General features: G+C 35.3%; 1 protein-coding gene across 19 annotated transcripts in view; it reads right to left on the reverse strand.

Moving 5' to 3' along the window:
- MEF2A (myocyte enhancer factor 2A) overlaps nt 1-22,895 on the reverse strand; it is a 259,713-nt gene that overhangs the window by 4,907 nt on the left and 231,911 nt on the right. For 13 of the 19 annotated variants that reach the window (XM_069098474.1, XM_069098475.1, XM_069098483.1 and 10 more), the window contains 4 exons: nt 13,518-13,705; nt 11,134-11,157; nt 6,776-6,902; nt 2,040-2,166 (listed from right to left, as the gene is read on the reverse strand). In XM_069098474.1, coding sequence (XP_068954575.1) covers nt 2,040-2,166; nt 6,776-6,902; nt 11,134-11,157; nt 13,518-13,705 — 466 coding nt within the window. The remainder of the gene's footprint in view (nt 1-2,039; nt 2,167-6,775; nt 6,903-11,133; nt 11,158-13,517; nt 13,706-22,895) is intronic. The other 6 variants (XM_069098476.1, XM_069098478.1, XM_069098479.1 and 3 more) reach the window with 1 other exon arrangement.

Genomic DNA, 22,895 nt, shown 5'->3' on the forward strand with positions numbered 1-22,895 from the left:
TATGATTTTTGAATCCTGAGTGCATCTCCTCTCTGTCAGCAGGTGGGCTACATGCTTCTTCAACAATCCTCTACAATTATTAATGCTTATTTTGATCAAGTTTATTTGTAATTCCAGTTATTGGTTATCCTAGGGAGGGCTGCAATAGTTCATGTTTTAAACATAAACCTTTCCTGCAATTTGGACACATGAGCGTGAAGATCAATGCATGTGGAAAAAGCTCTTTAAGATATTCATTATCTTTCTGTCATGTAATCTGTTTAAAAGTAATGAGCACTGAAAATACATCTGAATTGAGCAATGAAAATTAACATACCATGTACATATTGTGGAGTGAGGTGAACGTGAGGAACACTCAAAATTCCTGCTCTGCCTCTCAGCTGTTTTCTCAAAGGAAAGGGAATTGGATTTGGAATTAAGAGAATGTGGGTTTAATCCTGGTCCTGTTACTATTAAAGATTTACCTGTGTGACCTTGGGCAAGTAATTTAAACTTTACAAGCCTCTTCTTCCTCTGACTTATGTAAGGTTGTTGCCAACTATGAAACCAATGATCCTACAAGCACTGCCTCAGAGTTGCCAGGGCCAGAGTTCTTCTGCAAGAAGTTTTTTGGTCTCCATCTATCTCTCGGACCTGGACCGGTAGAGTTGCTAACTCGTCTGCCCATGGTTAGACAAATGGAGCTGTTTACTCTCCTGTGGACGTTTTTCTCTCCCTTTCTGTTCTACTAGATGTTCCTTCTCAGATCTCTTTCCTTCTCCACTATGCTCCCTGTCCTGATACCCAGAGGCTTCACTTGTGCTCACTTCCAATTCCTCATTGTCAAGGAGGTAAGACAAAAAGGAAGACTAAAGTGAGACAACAATTTAGAAAACTCTGTTTCTAAGGTGTCTGGGAGCTTCAGGGGAAACGTGGTGAGTTATCTTAATCTCTTAATACCCTTCCCAGACCTGGTGTAAGTATGAATACATGAAAAGACATATATGTATATGTATACATACAGAAAAGACATGAAAATTGGGGTGGTTAGGGAATGAATCAATGTTAGCATAGCCTATACACAAAAGCAACGGAGCATAATGGTCTGGAAAAGTTCCTGTGAGTTGACTGACCCTCAGAGGGTGGAGAGGGGAGGGGTAGAGAGGAAGAATAAAATGTTTGCCTTAGGCTGGCCTTTTTTTTTTTTTAAAGACACTCTGTGGGACAGAAATCATCCACATATCCTTAACATACCAACATTCAAGGTAAAGAATTTCATATTCAGTTTTGCTTAATTACTAGTAACAGCATTTTTTTCTATTATTCTGTACTGTATATGAACTTTATTTCAGCAGTTAAGTTTCTGTGAGTTAGGCTTGGTCTCTAACCATTCATATTCTTATGGGAAAATGTATTTTCAGCTCCAAACAACCAATTAAAGATGAACCTTTAAAACGCTGCTCATCTATAACCTGAACTGCAAAACCTATTTTCCCTTAAAGCAATTTTTAACATTTAAGGCTATGTATGTTATTGTAGATCTTTTTATGAATCCTAATCTGAGTTAGTTTAGAACTTTCAAATGTGAATTTTGTCTCTAGTTGTGGCCAGGAACCATCATATTATAGTTTTAGAAAAAGTTTAAAGCTGGTGCGTATGTCACTTAAAACTTTTAACATGATCTAGATTGGATAGAGTCTTGGTCTAAGAGTCAGGAAACCTGGACTCTAGACTTATTACCCACCACTGACTTTTTGGGAAATCTTGGTCAGCTTATTTTGTCTCCATTGAAAAAAATATTTGTTCCTCAAATTCCTTAGAGGAATACTGGTTCAGTAGTTATCATATCTACCTTTTACTACAGCAGATATAGAATTTCAAAGATGTGAAGAATATGATGGCATATAAGGAAAATCTCCCCAAACACCAATATCCTAATAAAAAAAATTTACTTGATTTTGGTGTGCAGTCTTTGCAATGTAAATTTTAACCAGTATATAAAGATGAGTGTATCATAACAGAATCACACATTCTGTGAGTAGTTTATCGGAGTTACTTACACAAGAGAACTGAGGGCTGCTTGTCCTAAATGGTGTTGTTGCCAGGCAGATACTTGTCCTAAAGACAGCATTCCTGGGGAGTTAAATCCCTGGAGGGCTGACAGGTCTGCACTAGTAAGTGAGTAATCTGAAAAAGAAGGGAAAAAATTTTCCTCACATGGAAAGTAAAAGATATCCTGAATTCTCTGAACCAGTTTGTGTGAAATTAAGTATTTTCAAATTACAGCTTTAAGTTATATCAGGACAGAGAAGATTAACTCAAACACAACAATTTTTGTTCAACATAATTACCAAATTAAAATGCAAGGATTTTTCTTTTATAGGGCTTCAAATTTTTATTTAATTATTTTAGAAAAAAATGACACACATAGGCAAACATAAGACTTGTATAGTACTATATTTTTATAGTAAAAACAGAAACTTATTTTTTCAAACTGAAATATAGCAACATGAAACCACCAGTTATTCTGAACATTGCTGTCACTCTTTCATTCAGAATGTGAAAACAGTAGTCCCTATATGCTCAGACTTTATCTAGACTTATAACACTTCAGAGTCTTATGGTTTCAATTAAAGAAGTTTTTGGGGTCTTTGTAAAATAACTTAATGCTCATGGAAAAAGCTCCATGTGCTAGATGTATAACCATTTTGTATGGACATTTCAATAACAGCTTATTGCCTCAGAGCTCATTATTTATACAGATCTCATTCACAGTTACCTTCAGTTCACCATTAAGCTTGCCTCTTCGGTTTCATTCTATGACAAACAGGCAAATACTTTCTTTTCTTAACTACCCTTGTTTATTTGTTGTCTTATCAATCACTGTGAACTCCACTAGAGCACGGACTGTTTTTTTACTTTCTTTGTCACCCTCAGAGTTTAACATATACAATGCCTGGCACTTAGGTGCTTAACAATATTGACTGGCTGAATTTCCCTGATGGAAGAGGAAAAAATGTTCAAGGCCAGCTTGTCAAAAGCTTGATGAAAATTTTACTGCCACACTGTTTTTTTGACTATCTTGTAAGCACATTATTATAATGAGTTCCAGGTGAGAAACTCCTTCTACTCAAGTGTATTGGCACTTGCTCTGCAACTGCCTGGGACTTTTAGAGGTCAAGGTCACAGAACTAGGAAGTATCAGAGGCAACACCCAAACCCAGGTCTTGCAGACTCTGAGGCTAACTCTAAATCACTTGGCCTTTTGGCCACTGCCTCACTGTCTTAATTAAATTAGATCACCACAGTATTAGTGAATTACTTCGATTTCAGACAAAAAAACCCCTTCAATTATAACAGACCAGTTTCACAGATTGTAAAGCAATGAGAATAGGTATGAATAAATGTAGTTCTGACTCACTGGATCTAATATGATGTATTTTCTGATTTCTTATAATAATTAATCATTTATGCCCTTTAGTATAGTGTAAACTCCTGCAGGTGGAGAGGGAAGAGTTAGAAAAAGAGACCAACTCTGATGAATCAGTAACCTCCTAAGTGGTCTTCTTGCTTCTAATCTCTCTTCTCTCCAATCCCTCCTCTCCATAAATGCCAAAATAACCTTCTGAAGGACCAAGGTCAAGTCACAGCCCTCAGTTCCTTTAGTATAAAACAAAAATTCCTAAGGACGTCATTTAAGGCTTTCCATAATTTGAGTCCAATCTACTTTTCCTGCCTTATTTCACATGACTGCCCTTCACACATTCTACACATTCCACCACAAGTTGTTTCCTAAACCCAACATTCCATCTCCTTCCCACACCCTGGGCACTACAATGAATTTTCACAAGCACTTTCCCCATGCCTGGAATGTACTCCCCCCCCCCCCCAAGTCTGCCTTCCAGAATTCTTATCTTTCTTTAAGGTTCAGCTAAGAGGATACTTCTTTCTGGAGCCTTCCCTGATTCCTTCCACCAGATGCTGGAGTTTTCTCTTACCTTAAAATACCTCCTATTTACTTATCTATGTACAAGTCATAGCTATTCTTTTTCTGGGTACTCCCTTCCCAAGCTCCTGGAAGGCAGGAGCTGTTTCGTTTTTTGTTTTTGTATTCCCCAGAACTTATCTTAACTACAGTAGATGCTTAATAATTGTTTGTTGAATTGTAATAGATATGTTGAAAGTTTTGAATTACAGAGTTCCTTAGCGGTAGTTACTTTAATGATATATATATATATTTATACACACAAATATATGGTGGGAGAGTGGGGGGGGGGAGACAGAGAGAGAGATTTAAATTAGGTTATCCACTTTTCAGGAAGATATAAATATAGGAACATTTCATTTCACCCATAGATCTGAGGAACTGAAAATTTCAAGAGGTTTTTTTTTTTTCTATTTTGCTCTCTTTCGGACTTTTTTTTTTTTTTTGAGGCATCACCCACAATGAATGAGATAATCAACTCTATCAAAGACAACTTCACTGTTCATAAAAACTACAAATAGAACTGTAAGTTTTTTGGGGGAGAGGAATTAGTATCTTGTTTTATATGCGTCTCTTGCAGCATCACAAAATTTACTGTGACATGCTTAGAAACTTTAAGTTCTACCATATTATAGACATCAGAAAACTATAAATATGAAATGATGATCCACTGATAACAATTTTTCAAGACAGTTTTCTTGAGCAGAAACATTACAAATTTACAATTTGTTTATTCTAATAAAGATAACATGCCATGTTTAAAAAAAACAATTTCCTTTTTGTTCTGCATTCCTTTTCAATATGCCCCCTTCTGTCCTCTGACAGGACTCTACTGTAGACAGGCCCTCATTACTTCATGCTTGGACTACTACAACAGTCATCTGATGGGTCTGCCTCCCTCAGGTCTCTCCCCACTCTAATCCATCCTCCATTCAGTTGCTAAATTGATTTTCCTAAAATTCAGATCCAACCAAGTCACTGCCCAATAAACTCTGATGGCTCCCTATCTCTTCCACAATCAAATACAAAACCCCCTACATGATGTTAAAACTCTTCAGAACCTAGGCTCTTTCCTTCTGTCCCCAAACCTTTCCAGATTTCTTATAGCTCCTCTGAAAACTTTTAAATTACACACTGGCTTCCTGGTTGTTTCATGAACAGTCCATCTCTCAAGCTCTGGAAATTTTCTCATTCCTGAGAAAAAATTTCACATTCTTGAAATGCTCTCCCTCCTCATTTCTGCCTCCACCCTTCTATGGGAAGCCTTTCCCAATCCCCCTTAATTTAAGTGCCTTCTTTCTGGGTAATTATTTCCTATTTATATAACTTGTTTGTACATATTGTTTGCTTGTTGTCTCCTCCATTAGACTATGAGTTCCTTGAGGGCAGGGACTATCTTTTGCCTGGCATTTTGTATCTCTAGTGCTTAATACAGTTCATGGAATGTAGCAGGTGCTTCATAAATGCTTACCTACTGACTCTTCCCTTTCTCATCAAAAATTATTAAAATCTCTTAATAACTGTCTAAATAAATTTTAATTCTCTTTCTTCTTTTGAAGCATCAAGTGTTTATCACAGTTAGTTTCAGTATATCTGAGAAAGCATACCATAAGGTAGTAGCCTGGGCATAAATCTTAAAAAGAAAACCTTAGTTCTATAAATGAACCTATAGAGTTAACATAATGAAAATTACTTGCATTTAAGTTACTGCTTACAATATTATATGTAATAACTTGTTATATAACAGTTTAAAAAGTTACCACTTGAGTTTTCACACACACTGAAAATGTATCCTTAAATTAAGATTAATTATGCAAAAGACATACTAAGATTTTTTTAATGTAAAAATATGCTTCAAAACAGAAGAAATTTCACTGGTACATGTATTTGGCTCTAAGGTAAAATGAACCCCTTGCATTACTGGAGGGTTTTACAAGCTGCTGTGGCCCAAAATATGCACCACCTGGTTTCTAACTTTTTGGTGATGGGGCTCTCTGAATTTGCCCTAAATTTCTCTCTAAGTGATATTCTACTTTGGGGCCCATACTTTAAGCTTTTCCCATTGATATGATTTGCTCAACTACCACTTCATTTGAGAACCACCTCTACACCAAGATACCATAAAGGGGAAGAATCTCAATTAAGGTAAATTAACAAAAATTAATTTAACAAGTTCCACTTAATAATAAAAACAATATTTACATAACATTTTGGGAGAAGAAATAAATGCAGTATTTATGCCTTTATTTTATTCTTCAGACACCAGTTAACCAAACTGCTGAATATAGAGGCAAAAAAAAAAAAATCCCACATGACTGTGATATAACTTGAACAAATCCTATAGTGATAACAGTATGAATATCAAATTTGCTTTCCAAAGCAGGTAAGTATAAAAAAACCCAAGGAAATATTTAAAAACTGTAACAGCGGTACCATATAGTAGAAGGTTACTTAAGAAAAGACAGAGGAATAAAGTATATGCCACTTTTTATATATAATATTTGAAATGACCTGTAAGAGTAGGAAATGGTCACTTGTTTACTTGCTCTGGATAATCAATCAATCAACAAGCATTTACTAAGGGCCTACTATGTTCTGGCAAATAATAACAACTGAGAATAGAACAGAAAAAACAAGGTTACTATAAATTATTTAAAAGTCAAATAGGAGCTCAAATACCTTGGTACTTTCTCCTTAATTTCAATATTCATGCTTTCATAAGCTTTTTTAAGTAATGACTATTGAGTAAAAAACTATAAAATATTTACAATACAGAAAACAGACAAGGAAAGGCAAGTAATAAAGACTTACCAGTGTTGTAAGCAGTAGGCATGGCTGAATATACAAGTCCCTGTGGAGGCAAGCTTGGAGTTGTCACAGATACCACTGGGGTAGCAAGAGGTTGAGTAGACTGAGAACTGCTTATCCTTTGGGAATTCTGTAAGTGATTAGTAACAAAGAAACTGTATCATGTGGATATTATAATGAACAGAGTCTATATTTTAAAAATAACATTCAATTAAAATATATGTTTTCATGCTTTTTGTATGTTGAGGATCTTATTTCATATAGGAGGGATTATGTGAAAAATTTTAAGTAACTACTAAAGGAAATACTACAAAATGTTTCATTTACCTTATTTTTAAGGGGAATGTATTTACATTAAAGTGGTACTGTGGAAAGGACACTGGATTTGGAGTTAAAGGACTCAGGTTCAAATACCATGCCTTTAATTTAGTGGTTTGTGACCTCAGGCCCCATCAAGGTGACTTCTTGGGGCTCTAGATCTCTATCTTTAAAATAAGGGGATTTCAGTCATGAGCTCTGAGGTCCCTTCTAGCTCTATCCTATGAATACTATTTATATTTTTTATGCAACCTTATTAATATCATGGAGATAACATTAAATATAAGGAGTTCTATCACAAGTGATAATACTCCTATGTATGTGATATCTAATAGAACAAAAAGTTGATGCTATTGCATCATTGATATGGAGATATCAATGGGCACTTGTTATATTTTAAATATGCTTTCCACACAGAGTAAGTCATTTGGGAATTAATCACATAAACACCACATTGCGACAACACTTATTTGCTACAAATGTGTATTTTACACATTACAAGAGAAGTTAATTTTATTTTAATTTGCTTTATAATTTAAGATTACTCCTTACCAAATGATTTTTATATTTTGTTTTGTAATTGTTTTATATATACATTCTTTTTCCATCTTAAGATTATAGGCTCAAGAAACTGACCTCCTCCATAACAGTAAATTTTGAATAAATGCCCTTCAACTGTCTTATTTTAACTCTACAGTACTCTTTCAATGACATCTGTACTTTGTCTTAAAATTAAATTGGTTATATTAATTAAAGTACTTAATTAGACCCTAACCTATTATAGATACTATTAATAGTGAACTTTATTGTTTTTCTTAATCCAGAGGAAAGAAATTATGTTTATGATTTACACAATAATGTTGATACCATATGATTATTTCCTTAAAATAATTCAGAAACATAACTAGCATTATATCAGTTAAATTTTCTACATATAGTGATACAGTGGAACTCATTTCTCTGTGATTTCAGTGATTTAGGCTATCTTTTTTCTGTTAACAATGAATTAGTATTGGGGAACACATCCCATGCAATGGCAAAGATATATATGTCTAACAGCCAGATTTTAAATCCAGACATTTGTGCACATGAAGATGATAAAGTATGGCGCCTTATATTTGTGCCTTAGGTAATGCAAGTAATTATAATTCATCAGTACCAAAAACCTTTTCAAAGTTGTAGTAATGTGATTCAATTTTCCCCATCACTCTTTTCAGAAAGTTATTAGGCAGGCTATAATTGCTGATAATTCTGTATTACATTTGAATAGGACCTATGCAACTGTACAAAATACTAGATGACAGAATATTAATATCATAAAGGACAAGACATGGTCTCCAAAGAAAGCACCACTCTCTGTCTTCTTTGTTTTTGCTATTTTAGTACAAGCTGGATGAACATTGGAAGAATTTACGGTATAGTGGAAACAATGGATTTGTAAGTAGAAGACCTGATTTCCATTACTGGCTCAATTCAACCTCTCTGAGGTTCATTCTTTTCAACTATAAAATAGTGATAGTATCAATGGTCTTGCCTTTCAAATAAAGTTGTTGCAAAAATAAAATAAGATCATGTACACCAAAATGCTCTGAAATGCAATATATAAAATATTATTCTTTATGACAATTTGACCCAAGATAACAGGGGGTAAGGAGATAAATATTTATCTCTTCTTACTGTGATTTTTCCATTAGACCTGACATGAAAGAAGTTGGGACTCTGATGGAACTGCAAAGCTCCTTACAGAAATCCTTGAACCCCATAACAGAAGAGTCCAGGTGTAGGTTTCAGGGCACTAACCCACCTTTTCTTAGAGTACAGTAAGTTCACTAGTAAGTGAAATTCCACTCAACCATTAGGCATTTGGAAAGTATCCAAGTGTCTATAGATAATGATTATGATTCTGTTTCTCAGATATACAAAGCTTTAAAATTATTCACTAGTTTTCAAGGTTAATATCCCTAGTTGTCAGCAGCGCTCTTTCCCTCTCCATATTATCTTGTACTTTACTTATACTTGTATATATATATATAGTTTTTAAATGTAAGGTCCTTGAGGGGCAGGAGCTATTATTCACTTCTGTCTTTGTATCTGTTTTGCCCTGCACAAAACCGATACTTAATATTGACTGCTGAATTGAGCTGAAAGTCTCAGTTATCCTCTCTGAAGTTTTAAAATACTGCAAAGTATAAGGATATACCATTGGTAGTTCTGAAGGTGACTCATTACAATTTTAGCCAAGTACAATTTTTTTTTGCTACATGGAATATATTTTATGATTACTATAATCTATAAAATCATTATATACTTGAAATTTTCTTCCAATTTATTTTTATAAAAAGATGTGGAATTCAAGGGATGCTAGAAAATAAAGCAATATAAGTATGAATCAATTTCTGTCTCAATATGCTGAATCTGTTCAATTATTCTATAACATTTTTGATTCAGGTAATTCTTTAGAGTTTAATGACTGTCTGCATTTAGATTTTTGAAATACTCTAGTACACGTCAAATACTAATTACTAGAGAGTATATGGATAATTCATTATAAAGCAGACTCCTTTGGGCTTCCACCCATGCTGCAGTCTCACATTAACCAAAGCTGAGACTACAAATTAAAGGAAGGGTTCTGATGTATTATTTATTACTGCACCCATCAAAGCTTCTGTTAATAATGATTTCTTTACAAATAAATAATTTTCAAAACCACTAGAGGGCAATATATTTCTAACCTGGCAAAAAGGAAATCTATCTGAAATTTTCTAACCTATACTACAAGGGAAGTCACATAATAAAATAAAAATACATACAAATTTAAAATAAATTATCTTTTAATGAGTTAGAATATAATCAAGTGCAAACTTTAATTTGTAAATCATAGTTTAATTTAAGCAGATCATTTAATAACAACCCCCAAAACTGCAAGTCTGTATGTATCATAATCTGATACCAAATAGGTAGAAGAAAAACCATAAATTATAGTGAAAATAGGAAGGGAAGTCACAAAGGTATCTGAGGAGTGATCTTTTATTTTAAAGATAAAGCATTGTTATGATGTGCAAAAAAAGATGTCTGGAAAGAAAAAAAAAACTGTACAAAAAATGTCAGCATGCATAAGCATGAAAATATCAAGTGGAAATTCGAAGGGTGCATTTTTCCCCCCATGCTTTCATGCAATCTGAGCCTCTTACCAGGATTAGGTCCATGCTGACGACAAATTAAAAGTCCCCCCATCTTCCCCTCTTAAATTACTACACAAACTACAAACTGATGTTTTGGATTTAAATGATAAAGTAAGTCTTTCTTGTGCTGCAGCTAAAAGATTTGTAGTTTAATTTGCAGACAAGTAATATTTCTTACCAACTCCAAGTTATTTTTAGTCACATTTATTTTTCCATAGAGAAAGCCAATAAAATCACTCATTTTGGAAAAAAAAGGATAGCTCCTTTTAAAATAGAAGATCTTCCAATAAAGTGGCAAAATGTAAAAGAATTTATTTGCAAACACATATATCCCTTTTAACAAACAGGGAACCCCCTTGTGGTTCTGATCTTCTCATGCAGGATGAAATAATTCTAACTGTTGAAAAGGTGACCTCACCAAAAATGATGTAATCTTTTTGAAACAAGGAGAAATAACACAAGACCTTGTGTTACAATTTGAGGAACTTCAGGGGTGAAGTCACTTTCTAAAAACATTTTAATAATTTGGGGAACTATATAAGGTATTCTATATCTTCCAGGTTTTTTTTTTAAGCCAAATCCTTAGTGTCTTATGCTCATGGACAGCTACTGTTTGTTTTTTTATTTGTTTGTTTGATTTTTTAGGCTCTGTTCCAATGTTCCCTCTAACAAGTAAAATTGCATAAAATATGTTCTCAAGTAGAAAGTCAGAATTTAGTTTTTAACACTATATTTTATTAAATACTTCCAAAGTAAGTAAGTAAAAATCTGCTAAAGGGAACACTTCATATTTAAAATATCTGATAGAAACAAAGACTTTCTGAACCCCTTTTATCTTATCAAGCAGAAACCCACACTCACCAACTCCAATTCATCCTCCTCCGACTGTACTCAGCAAACAAGAGGGATAACAGAGTTACTAAGACTGTCATTGCTCTAAACTAATTTTTTTTAAAAGAAAACATTTAGGTTTTAGCAATATGATTATATACTTAACCTATTATTTACTGTATGCAAGTCTAAAGCTCATTCATAAAGACTGAAAAGATTGCCATATAATTCTATCACAGGTTTCCACTTGCACATAAGTTTGCATAAGTAAAATAATTTAAATGTGTAAAAACAAGCAAAGATCATAAGTTAAAGTGGAAGAAAACTGAAAATTTAAATTAAAAGATCTGATAAAACTTAACACATTTGTTCCTTTTTCCTAAACCATTGAGAAAGTACTTTTTACACAGCTGAAAATATTTAACTAATTTTGTGAAGGAACTGTCTAGGCTATTTTACTGAAATGTTTCCTTTTTTCATTGAATAATCAAATTTTTTATTAATTATTGTTTGAAAAGTAGCACAGTATAATCAAAGGCAAGCTGCCTCTGACACATATTACCTGTCATCGAACCTCTCAGTTCTCCAAGAAACTCCAAAACTAAATTACAGACCATTTATTGATCTGAGTCAATGGGAGCATCCACATTTGCATCGCCCACACCACCTCCCCACCTCCCTACCCCTGCCTTAGGACATCACAAGTTATGACTTAAATAATTTGTGTTCGTTTTTTTTTTATATACATGAAAAAAAGACAAGTTAGAGATAGGGGCCTGGCCTATGATGTCATCAGCATAGGGAACCCCAGGATGATGCTTCAAAACAGGTTTGACTCTTTTTCTTAGACAGTTGTTTGGAACATCTAGAGATTAAGTGATTTGCCTGAAGTCACACAGCTAGTAAGTGTCAGAGGCAAAACTTGAACTCAGGTCTTTCTGGCTCTAAGGCCAGCTCTCTATCCATTACCCAAAACTTCCTCTCCCATGAACAAAATGGGTTATTAAATAAATAAATAACAAAGTTAAATAACTGTACAAAATATCATTTTATAATAGGACTTTCCATAAGGCTAAAATAACTTCAATGTCTGGTTATAGACATATTTAATTCTATTTCAATTAAGAGATGCCTGTCTAGAATACTGTAAATATTGTTTTGTGATATTCAAGAATATTTAATTTTCTTTAGTGAATATACATCTAATGGGAATAAAGGTCAATATTTTATATGGAAAGAATTTCAGTCTTCAAAGGGAAGATTTTTATCTATCCAAAACTACAGAACAATCTCATTTCAGAGGTTTTTAAAAATAATTAAATGCAATTTCCCTTTTCTACTACCAGTTTATCAACTGTTTTGATAAGTGTTTATCTGTTATCACTTTATAATATATAAATTAAAAAGTGAGTGGCTTTTAGGTCTAGTTTCTTAGTATTTTAATCTATTTCTCATGCCAAATTCCCTCAACAAAGAATATAGAAGGTCTAAATTTAAATCCTACCTTTGAGGATGGCTTAGAATAGCCTAACCTGTATACCTTTGGGCAAATCATTTAACTTCTCTGGTTCACGCGGTTTCTTCATTCATAAAATAAGGAGGGTAGACTCCATCTCTAAGTTTCCCCACCCAGCCCTTCAGGTAGAAATACTATAATACTAATTTCAAAGTAGAGGGCCCTTTAATTAGGTGTGCTTTTTAAAATCTGCCAGTACTGCTTTCAGTTAGCCAGAAGGAATGGTATGATGTGTTAGGTAATAAAGAGTGGAGAGCCTTTAAATTTATTAGGGTATAATCTTAAATCACAAACTTGCTACACTGCCCATAATAATCATATTTTTATCCACTACAAAAGTCAAATTAAGTATGCTTTACCTTCTCCATACAAATGAAATCAAGGCCTAAAAATAATTGGAAGCTATGCTAAGAAAACAAGAAGGTGTAGTTTAGTTCTTCTAATCATTAGAATGATACCTAAAATGACTATGGGAGGTGGGGAAAGGAGAGAGGAGGAGAAAAGTGAAGTTGATAGATACTCTTCATTCTAGTTTTTAAGAACTCTTCAAATGATCTGAGTAGAAAAGAATAGAGAAACCAACCTGGTGGCTTGCCCTACAAATCTCTCACAGATTTAGCTGATACTACATGTTTTTACAAAATAATTTTATCACCTGTTCTTCATTGTGAGGCCAGTTTACTTCAATAATATTCTGCCTAACCTGTTGGCTAACGTTGTATAGATCTATATTAAATGTAAAACATTTATATGCAAATATTTTCCTAATTGTGACACTTCATTAAATAAATAGGAAAGCCTTCTTCATCCCCAGAGGAAGCTATGAACCAGGTTATATAATTACATCTACATAAAATAAATATTTTAAAGAATAGCACTGAAGAATGGTTAAACTTACCAATGGAGGCATCATACCCTTGCTAGAAGGGGGGATAACTACCCGAAGGTCTGGTTTTCTGTTGTTCATTCCAAGGTTTCCACCTCCAGGAGGAGGGGGAGATTTTGTAGGCATTACTTTGCCTAAACTACTTCCCCCAGTAGATACTAACAGATTTGGAGATGCTCTTGAGTTTACAAAGCCATTCCCTAGAAAATAAAAATATTAGTCATCATAATGAGCAGAAATGGATATTAAAATAGCAAATATACAAAAATTATTCATAAAAGAAAAACCAGTATCTTTTGACATTTAGAAGAACTGAAGTAAAATGAATAGTAAAAAGAGCTGATGTAATTTTAATATTTTTAAAATAATTTTAATATATGTGTAGATATTTAACACTAGTGCTCCTTATCAAAAAATAATTCAGTATACTGAACATTTATCATGGTGGGCTCGAGATCTTGGAAAAGTTCCCAAGGGGTAAATGAGTTTAGACCTCAAATACTTCACAATTAAAAATCTCTTTGGCGGTTACTAATGGACAACACCTCTTCTTGCTACATAATGAAAACAGTTGTTATTTACGTAGAGCTTTAAAGGTTACAATGTATTTCATTTGTGTTCTTAACCTATATCCATAATTGTGCTGTGGGGTAAGTACTACAGACAATTTTCATTTTACAGAAATTCACATTACATAAACTTGACTTTATATAAAGAATTTTGAAAGAAATCCGAATCAGGATTCTCAATGAGGATCTGATTGAGTTGCAGAAGAACGGGAAGCTTTGGAACCTGACATCAAACCAAAAAGTTTTACAAAAAAACAACTGGGAGAAGCATTTCATCATCTGAGTGACTTTTTTTCTTTTATTGAAAAGATAGAAACAAATACTTCAAGATTTTTAAAAGTTCAAAGACTAGTTGAAGATAACAGTGCTCACTATCATCAGATATACAAGGCAAAAAAAGAGCCACATTGTTGTGATTCTGATAAATGGGATCCTACCTTGCTCACTGACCCAACTCTCCACTCTAAAATCAACAAGAACATCTTAGAGAAGCAAAGGATGAGAGTTTAAAGAAGCCACACAACTTATAGAGCACAAATCCACACATAAAGCAAGAATCCTCCCTAGAATCCTTAATAAGTAGAAAACAGCATGGTTTAATCAAAAGATCAATGTATTTGGAAGGAGTTTTTATAGGCCTAAGTTTGTCTGAAATAATCCTTTTAAAAAATTTCAAACCCAGTGGATATGGGTATGCCACTTACTACTTGTAACCTTGTGCAAACTCACTTTTATCTTTCTAGACAAAGCATTCTTAACTTTTTTTGTGCCGTGAACCCCTGGCAGTCTAATGAAGTCTATGTACCACTTCTCAGGATGTTTTTATTTTGCTTATTTTTACACTTTTATTTACTTTTAGTTGTCAACATTTACTTCTGTAAGATTTTTAGTTCTAAATTTTCTTCCTCTGCCTCTATTCCCCACTCCCCAAGATAGCATGCAATCTGATACAGGCTACACATGTATGATCATTAAAAACACATGAAATGTTCATGTTTTGGTAAGACCTATGCTCAAATTCAGCCTCAGACATTTACCAGCTATCTGATTCTGGGCAAGCAACTTAACCTTTGTTTGCCTCACTTTCCTTCTCTGTAAAATGGAGATAATAATAGCACCTACCTCCAAGGATTGCTGTAAAGATCAAATGAGATAATAATTGTAAAATGCTTTACATGGGGGTTGGCACATAGTAGGCACTATATAAATGTTAACTTGTAGCAGTAGTGGTGGTGGTGGTGGTGGTGGTGGTAGTAGTAGTAGTATGTATAAATTTACTGTGTGTGAAATTTTCTTTTATAGCTTACAGGGCCTTTCTACTATAAATATTATACGATTATCCTATTCTGAATAGTCCCTTGTGTCCAATTCTGTTACAGCAAATAAAGGTTAATTCAAAATCACTGGAAATTACAAAAAGACAAATCTATGGTATTAGCAATTCATTTTGCATATGCAAAAATTTAGTGCTTATAAACAAAGTTTATCAAGAATGAATATACCACTGTGCATAACAAGCTCTTAGTGGGATTTCTTGAATTCCCAGCAACAGTGCTTAGCATACAAATATTAACCAAATAAGTTACCAGTTAGCAGTACAAAACTGTGGATAATTAGTCAGAAAACATTTAAGTACCATTTGCAGAACATTACTAGAGGGACAATATTAGAGGATGTATAAGACAAATAGACACCCTTTTCTCTAAGTTTATGATCTACTTAGAAAAAGGATAGAGACATGAAAATAAATAACATGCTTATAAAGCAACATATGAACAAAAGAAAGTAAACACAGTGCTGAGGAAATATAAAATATACCGTGTTTCCCGATAATAAGACCTATCCCGAAAATAAGCCCTCCCCTTACTGTGTAAGATTCCTCTAAAATAAGCCCTCCCCCAAAAATAAGCCCTATTGAGATTGCTACTGTAGTGAAGGTGATCCCCTGCGCTACACGCTACATTACGGTACCCTCTGTATGCACCGCCCTCCCCCGTGAAATGCACGCCGCGCTCCAAGCTGCATCCAATCAGAGCTGCAGCAGTGAGTGCGTCATCCTGTTCTTTATTGAATTCATTATTGAATAAAGGTACATTTTTTTGTTCACATTTACCTGTTTATTAAAATTGCTGTCAATGTTCATTAAAATAAGCCCTCCCCTGAAAATAAGCCCTCTGGTGTTTTTCTGTCCAAAAAAATTAATAAGACAATGTCTTATTATCGGGGAAACATGGTAGCAATTATCAAAGCTTGGCAGGATTAAACATGAAAGCCTTCCTAGAAATGACTTCTTGTACAAAATTCTAAGAGAGTGAAGGGAGAAGTTGGTTGACAGAAGAAAAGGGAACTTTCTAATAAAAAAAAAAAATGAGGGCAGGAATGAACAAATCATGAGTGGGAGATGGTAAGCAGATTAGGTCAGTTGGGATAGAGATTTCATGTGGAGGGGTGATGAACAGATAATCAATTAGATTAGTGAAAGAAAGTTGGAAGAGGTTAATATATTTAATATGATACATCACTGCTTTTTCTGCTGATGCAAGACAACATATGGATCTATGAGCAATATTACAACACACACAAAAAATTAATAGCAATGACTCACATTTAAACATCGCTTTAATATTTAACAAAGTTTTTTGTTTTTGTTTAAAAAAACACACAGTTTTGCTTTCCATACTGAAAAAAGTCAGTCAAGTTTGAAATTCAAACTCTTGGCTCTAATACAGGGTGTCTCAAAAATCTTCATGAAAACTATTAAAGCTTAAACCTGAGGGGCGGCTAGTTGGCACAGTGAATAGAGCACCGACTCTGGAGTCAGGAGGACCTGAGTTTAGATCAGGCCCCAGACACTTAACACACACACACACACACACACACACACACACACACACAACCTAGCTGTGTGACCTTGGGCAAGTCCCTTAGCCCCAAATGCCCTCCAAAAAAAAAAAAAAACAGCTTAAACCTGAGAGCTATTATTTAGTCTTGGAGGTAAGGAAAGAGATGGGATAACAACTAACAGAAATGGCCAGATCAAGTAAGCGTTTTTTAAGTACGCTGGTAATATGCAGCATGTTTGTAGGCATCCAGGAAGGAACCAGTAGATAAGCAGAAGGTGGAGCAGATAAGGAGAGACTGAAGACAGAATTGGGACAACAGTTGGGGCGATCTGATGGAGAAGATGGAAAGAGATGGGATCAAGTGAGGGTACATGGAGAGGTGGCTGGCCTTGATAAGGAAAAGAGGCACCGTTTCATCTGAGACAGGAGTAGAATAGGAGATAGTAAGAGATGATGTCTACATGATGTGAGATGAAGAGGAAGGAAGAAAGGACTCTTGGAAAATGGTCTTTTTCTCAGTGAAGTATTAATAAGGCCCTCAGCTAAGGGGATGGGGAAAAAGTTGTTGTGGGCTTACACCTATCAGAGTAGCTAACATGACAGAAAAGGAAAATGATAAATGCTAGAGGGAATGTGGCAAAATAGGTACACTAATAAACTATTTGTGGACATACTATAATATGCTGGCATAATAACATACTATTGTTTGTGGGACTTTTTTTGTAATTTTAAAAAATTTTAAACTTAAATACAAATGAGAAAAGAAAAAAAATGCCATGGTGGGGCAGAGCCACGATGGTGGAGTAGAAGCACAAACTTGGCATGGGCTCCCGCTCCAATCACTTCCAATACATGTAAATTGTGACTCTAAACAAACTTTAGAGCTATAGAACCCACAAAGTGGCAGAGAGAAACAAATCTCCCGCTGAAGGAAGGCCAGCAGGCAGATAGGAAGGGTCTATCACACTGAGCTGGGAGCCAAGCACAGTACAGTTCCAGCCCCAGGGCGGGCAGCCAGGACCAATAGCTGCCAGAGCAGACTTCAGAAGTGTGAATCATCAGTAGCTGTGATATTTTCCAGACTTCTCAATCCATAAACACCAAAGACAAAGAAAAAAGTCAGTGAGGAACTCTGTTGGAAGGGGGTTGGAGGACTGAATAGCAAGGTCCAGCCCCTGCCCCTGGGGCAAGAAGAAGCTAGAGGCACAGCGGCCATGCAGCCGCCACCACCACCGTATGGCAGCTTTCAGAGCTCCTGGCCTGTAGATCATAGGGGGACCAAGCAACCATTCAGAGGGTAATCTTTCTTGCTTTAACCTGCTTGGATCTGGATTGTGGTCTTGGGTGGTGGTCCTGGGGTCTGTGACCAGTGAGCCAGAGCTTGTGGGGGCTGTAGAGATGGTGCCCTCCTAATAGCACCAGCAGCTGGGAAAACCCCAGAAATTTGGGACAAAGCTCTCTCCATTCTTGACAAAGAGGTCTACCATGGCAAAGAGCTCAAAAGTCAAGTAATTGGCTGGCAAGATGAGCAAGCAACAGAAGCTCAAACAGACCATAGAATCCTTTTCGGGGGACAAAAAGGATCAAGGCATGGAGCTGAAGGAAGACAGAAAAGTCAGAACTCCTGAATCAAAATCCTCCAAGAAATGTATGAATTGGTTACAGGTCATGGAGAAGCTCAAGAAGGATTTTTAAAATCAAGTCAAGAGAAGTGGAGGAAAAATTGGGAAGAGAAATGAGAATGATGCAAGAAAATCATGAAAAGTGAAGTCAACAGCCTGCTAAAGGAGACCCAAAAATACACTGAAGAAAATAACACCTTAAAAAACAGACTAATTCAAATGGCAAAAGAGGCCCAATGAGGAGAATGCCTTAAAAAGCCCAATTTGCCAGACAGAAAAGGAATGTCAAAAACTCACTGAAGAGAATAGCTCCTTCAAAATTAGACTGGAGCGATTAGAAGCTAATGTCTTTTGAGAAATCAAGATACTATAAAACAGATCCAAACAAATGAAAAAATAGAAGGCAATGTGATATATCTCATTGGAAAAACCACTGACCTAGATAATAGATCCAGGAGAAATTTCAAAATTATTGGACTACCTGAAAGCAATGATCCAAAAAAAAGAGCCTAGACACCATCTTTCAAGAATTTATCAAATAAAATTGCCCTGATATTCTAGAATCAGAGGGCAAACTAGAAACTGAAAGAATTCACTGATCGCCTCTTGAAAAAGATCCCAAAAAGAAAACTCCTAGGAATATTATAGCCAAATTCCAGAGTTCCCAGATCAAGGAGAAAATACTGTAAGCAGCCAGGAAGAAATAATTTGAGTATTTGGAAACACAATTGGGATAACACAAGATCTAGCAGCTTCTACATTAAGTGACTGAAGGGCTTGGAATATGATATTCTGGAGGTCAAAAGAGCTAGGACTAAAACCAAGAATCACATATCTAGGAAAAATTTAGTATTAATGCTACAGAGAAAAATGTGGTTGTTCAATGAAACAGAGGATTTTCAAGCATTCTTGATAAAAAAAAACCAGAGCTGAACAGAAAATTTGACTTTCAAACACAAGAAGCAAGAGAAGTATGAGCAGGTAAAGAGGAAAAAGAAATCGTAAGGAACTTATTAAAGTTGAATTATTTACATTTCGACATGGAAAAACAATAATTGTAACTCTTATAGACTTTTCTCAGTATGAGGATAGTTGAAGGGAATATATAAGTATACATACATATATGTGTATGTATAGGAGGGTGTATGTGTATATAAATGTGTGAGTGTGGACATATGTATGTTCATGTATACATAGAGGGCACAGGATGAGTTGAATCTGAAGGGATGATATCTAAAAAATAAAATTAAGAGGTGAGAGAGAAATTTTTGGGAGAAGGAGAAAGGGAGACATAGATTAGGGTACATTGTCTCATATAAAAGAGGCAAGAGAAAATTTACAATGGAGGGGAAGAGCAAGAAAGTGATAGGAATGGGACAACCTGATTCTCACTGAATTTGGTTTAAGGAGGGAATAACATACACACTCAATTGGATATCTTATCCTACCAGAAAATAGGGGGGTAGGGGATAAGAAGGGGGATGCTAGAAGGCAGGACAGATTGGCGGAGAGGTTGTTAGAAGCAAATATTTTTTAAAAGGGATAGGGTCAAAGGAGAAAATAGAATAAGTGGGGGGTGGGATAGCATGGAGGGAAATAGTCTTTCACAATATAACTACTATGGAAATGATTTGGGTAACTACACGTGTACAACCTATATTGAAATGCTTATCTTCCCAGTGGGGGTGGGTGAGGAGGGAAGAAGGGAAAAAATCTGGAAATCAAAGTTTTAAAAACAAACGTTTAAAAATTTGTTTTTTAAATGCAACTGGGAAATAATATATACAGGTACTTAGGTACAGAAACCTATCTTGCCCTACTAAAAAGTTAGGGGGGTGATGGGGGAAGATATAAGAGGGAACAGACTGAGGAAAGGGGTATTCAATAGGCTTGATATTTTGGGGTGGGGAGTAGGAGAAAGATGGGGAAAAAAACTTACTCAAAATCTTGTGGAAATGAAGGTTGAAAACTAAAAATAAAGAAAAAAAATGCCATGTACATAGCAGACCATAATAGAAGATTTACTATAAAAAATTAAATTCCATTTCATTTTCTCTTCTATTTTTTCATTCTTTTGATTTAATTTGGTTTTGTTTAATGATTTCTTGGTATCTTAGCACAATTATACTTTTCAAGTAATTATTTTCTTAATGTTTTGATTATTTCTAGTTGGTTGACTTTCATAATTTTCTTATTTTCCTTAATCTTTCTTATTTATTTTTAAAGTCCTTTTTAAGATGTTCCAACATCTTTTCTATCTTCATAGTAACTATCCATGGTTGGACTCTTTCTCCTTTGTTCACTCATTTTTGTTGTTTTATTTTGTTTTTAGAAACTCAGTGTAATAAAGTTGTACTTCCAAGATATGGGGAATGATGTCCCAAGTCTCAGGTCCTTTTTACTGTTATTTTCTGAAGTCAGTCTTGGGGACCAATCTTGGGCTCTCCTTTCCACTTCTAAGACATGGGTAAGGCACCGCCCCAGCCACAGCGTCTCATAAATGATCTTGCTCCCTGTGGTCCCTCAGGTGACTACAAACTACAGGTGTCCTCTCTGTCTTGGAACCCTGAAATCAGGGACTCTGCTCGCCTGCAAGTGCCTACAGCCAACAGGGGCTACTGCACTTATCAGGTGCGTGCTAAGTTTCTTCTCCCCACAGCCATAACCTGGGAAGTGTTTGGTCAGCACAGCTGTGCTTGGTATCCTTCAATCCTCCCCTCCTCAGGAGTCAGACCCTCTCACACTGTGTGCCAAATGAAAGTTTTTAAGGCTGAGGCTGGCCTTTCAACCCAGCTGCCCTTCTGGTTTATTGTTTGTTGATTCTACAGTCAGCCTGGAGGTGTTTGCACCTCACTCAGGTCAAACCTCCACCCCCCCCCCCCCCCCCCCCCCCGAGGTTGGGTCTTTGCTGGGGTCTTCTCAAATTGTCTTAGGAGAACAAATGCTTGGCCCAGTACGGTATTTACTTCTGCTGCTGTAAGGAGGAGTTGTCCTTTCTGTGGAGGAAATTTGGAGAGCTGAAAGTTTTTCTGACCTACTGTGCCATCTTCTGAGAATTCTTTCTGTTGGTGGATTTGTGAATTGGTCTGACCATTCTGGAGAACAATCTGGAACTACGTCTAAAGAATTACAGAACTGTGCATACCATTTGACCCAGCAATACCTCTATTAGGCCTATCCCCCAAAGAGATCAAAAAGAAAGGGAAAAGAACTTATATATACAAGAAGATTCGTAGGATAAATATTTGTGATAGCAAAGAATTAGAAACTGAGAAGATACCCATCCACTGTGGAAAGGTTGAACAAATTATGGTACATGACTGTGATGAAATACCATTTGTGCTATAAGAAATGATGAGTAGGATAATTTCAGAGAAACCTGGGAAGACCTATATGAATTGATGCAAAATAAAGTGAGCAGAACCAGAACAAGGTATACATGACAACAATACTGTAAGGAAGATCAACCGTGAATGTTAGTGACTTTGATCAAAACAATGATCCAAGATAATTACAAAGGAATCATGATGAAAAATGCTACCCAGTTCAAGAGATGGACTGAATGCAGATTGAAGCACACTGTTTTCACTTTATTTTTCTTGGTTTTGGGGTATGTGTGTTTTCCTGATTAATATGAAAATGTTTTGCTTGACATCACATTATAATGGATATCACATTGCTTGACTTCTCAGTGGGTGAGGGTGGAGCTTGTGCAAGAGAATTTGGAATGCAAAAAAATTTCAAATGAATGTCAAAGTAATTTTCAAAAAAATTTTAAAAAGAAAAGGTGTTGTGGGAAGCTTATGGAGAGATATGGAAAGTGGGATTTTGAATCAATTAGGGAGTAGAAGATTGCCTTATTTCACTTGCCAATCTCATCAGTTCCCATGGATTTAATCACTACTATCTCTATCCTAAGGATTCTCAAATCTACGTATTCTGATTCCCCAACTTATAAATGTTTAAAGGATATGAATAGACAGTTTTCAGATAAAGAAATCAAAGCTCCCTACAAGTATATGAAAAAATGCTCTTAATTACCACAGATTTAGAAAAACGCAAATTAAAATAACTCTGAGGTACTACCTCTCACATATCAGATTGGCTAACATGACAGAAAATGAAAATGATAAATGTTGGAGGGATGTGGGAAAACTGGGACACTAATGCATTGTTGGTGGAGTTATGAATTTATCCAACTATTCTGGAAAACAACTTGAAACTATGCTGAAAGGGCTCTAAAACTGTGTACACCCTTTGATTCAGCAATACACACTGAAAGGTCTATATCCCAAAGAGATTAAAGAAGAAAAAAAGGCATGGGGTGGTGGGGGGGAAACCTATTTGTATAAAAAT

This window comes from Petaurus breviceps, unplaced genomic scaffold, assembly GCF_028583685.1.
Source record: "Petaurus breviceps papuanus isolate PSGF00001 unplaced genomic scaffold, PetGlider_PUasm1.0 37, whole genome shotgun sequence".
Taxonomy (NCBI): Eukaryota; Metazoa; Chordata; class Mammalia; order Diprotodontia; family Petauridae; genus Petaurus; species Petaurus breviceps.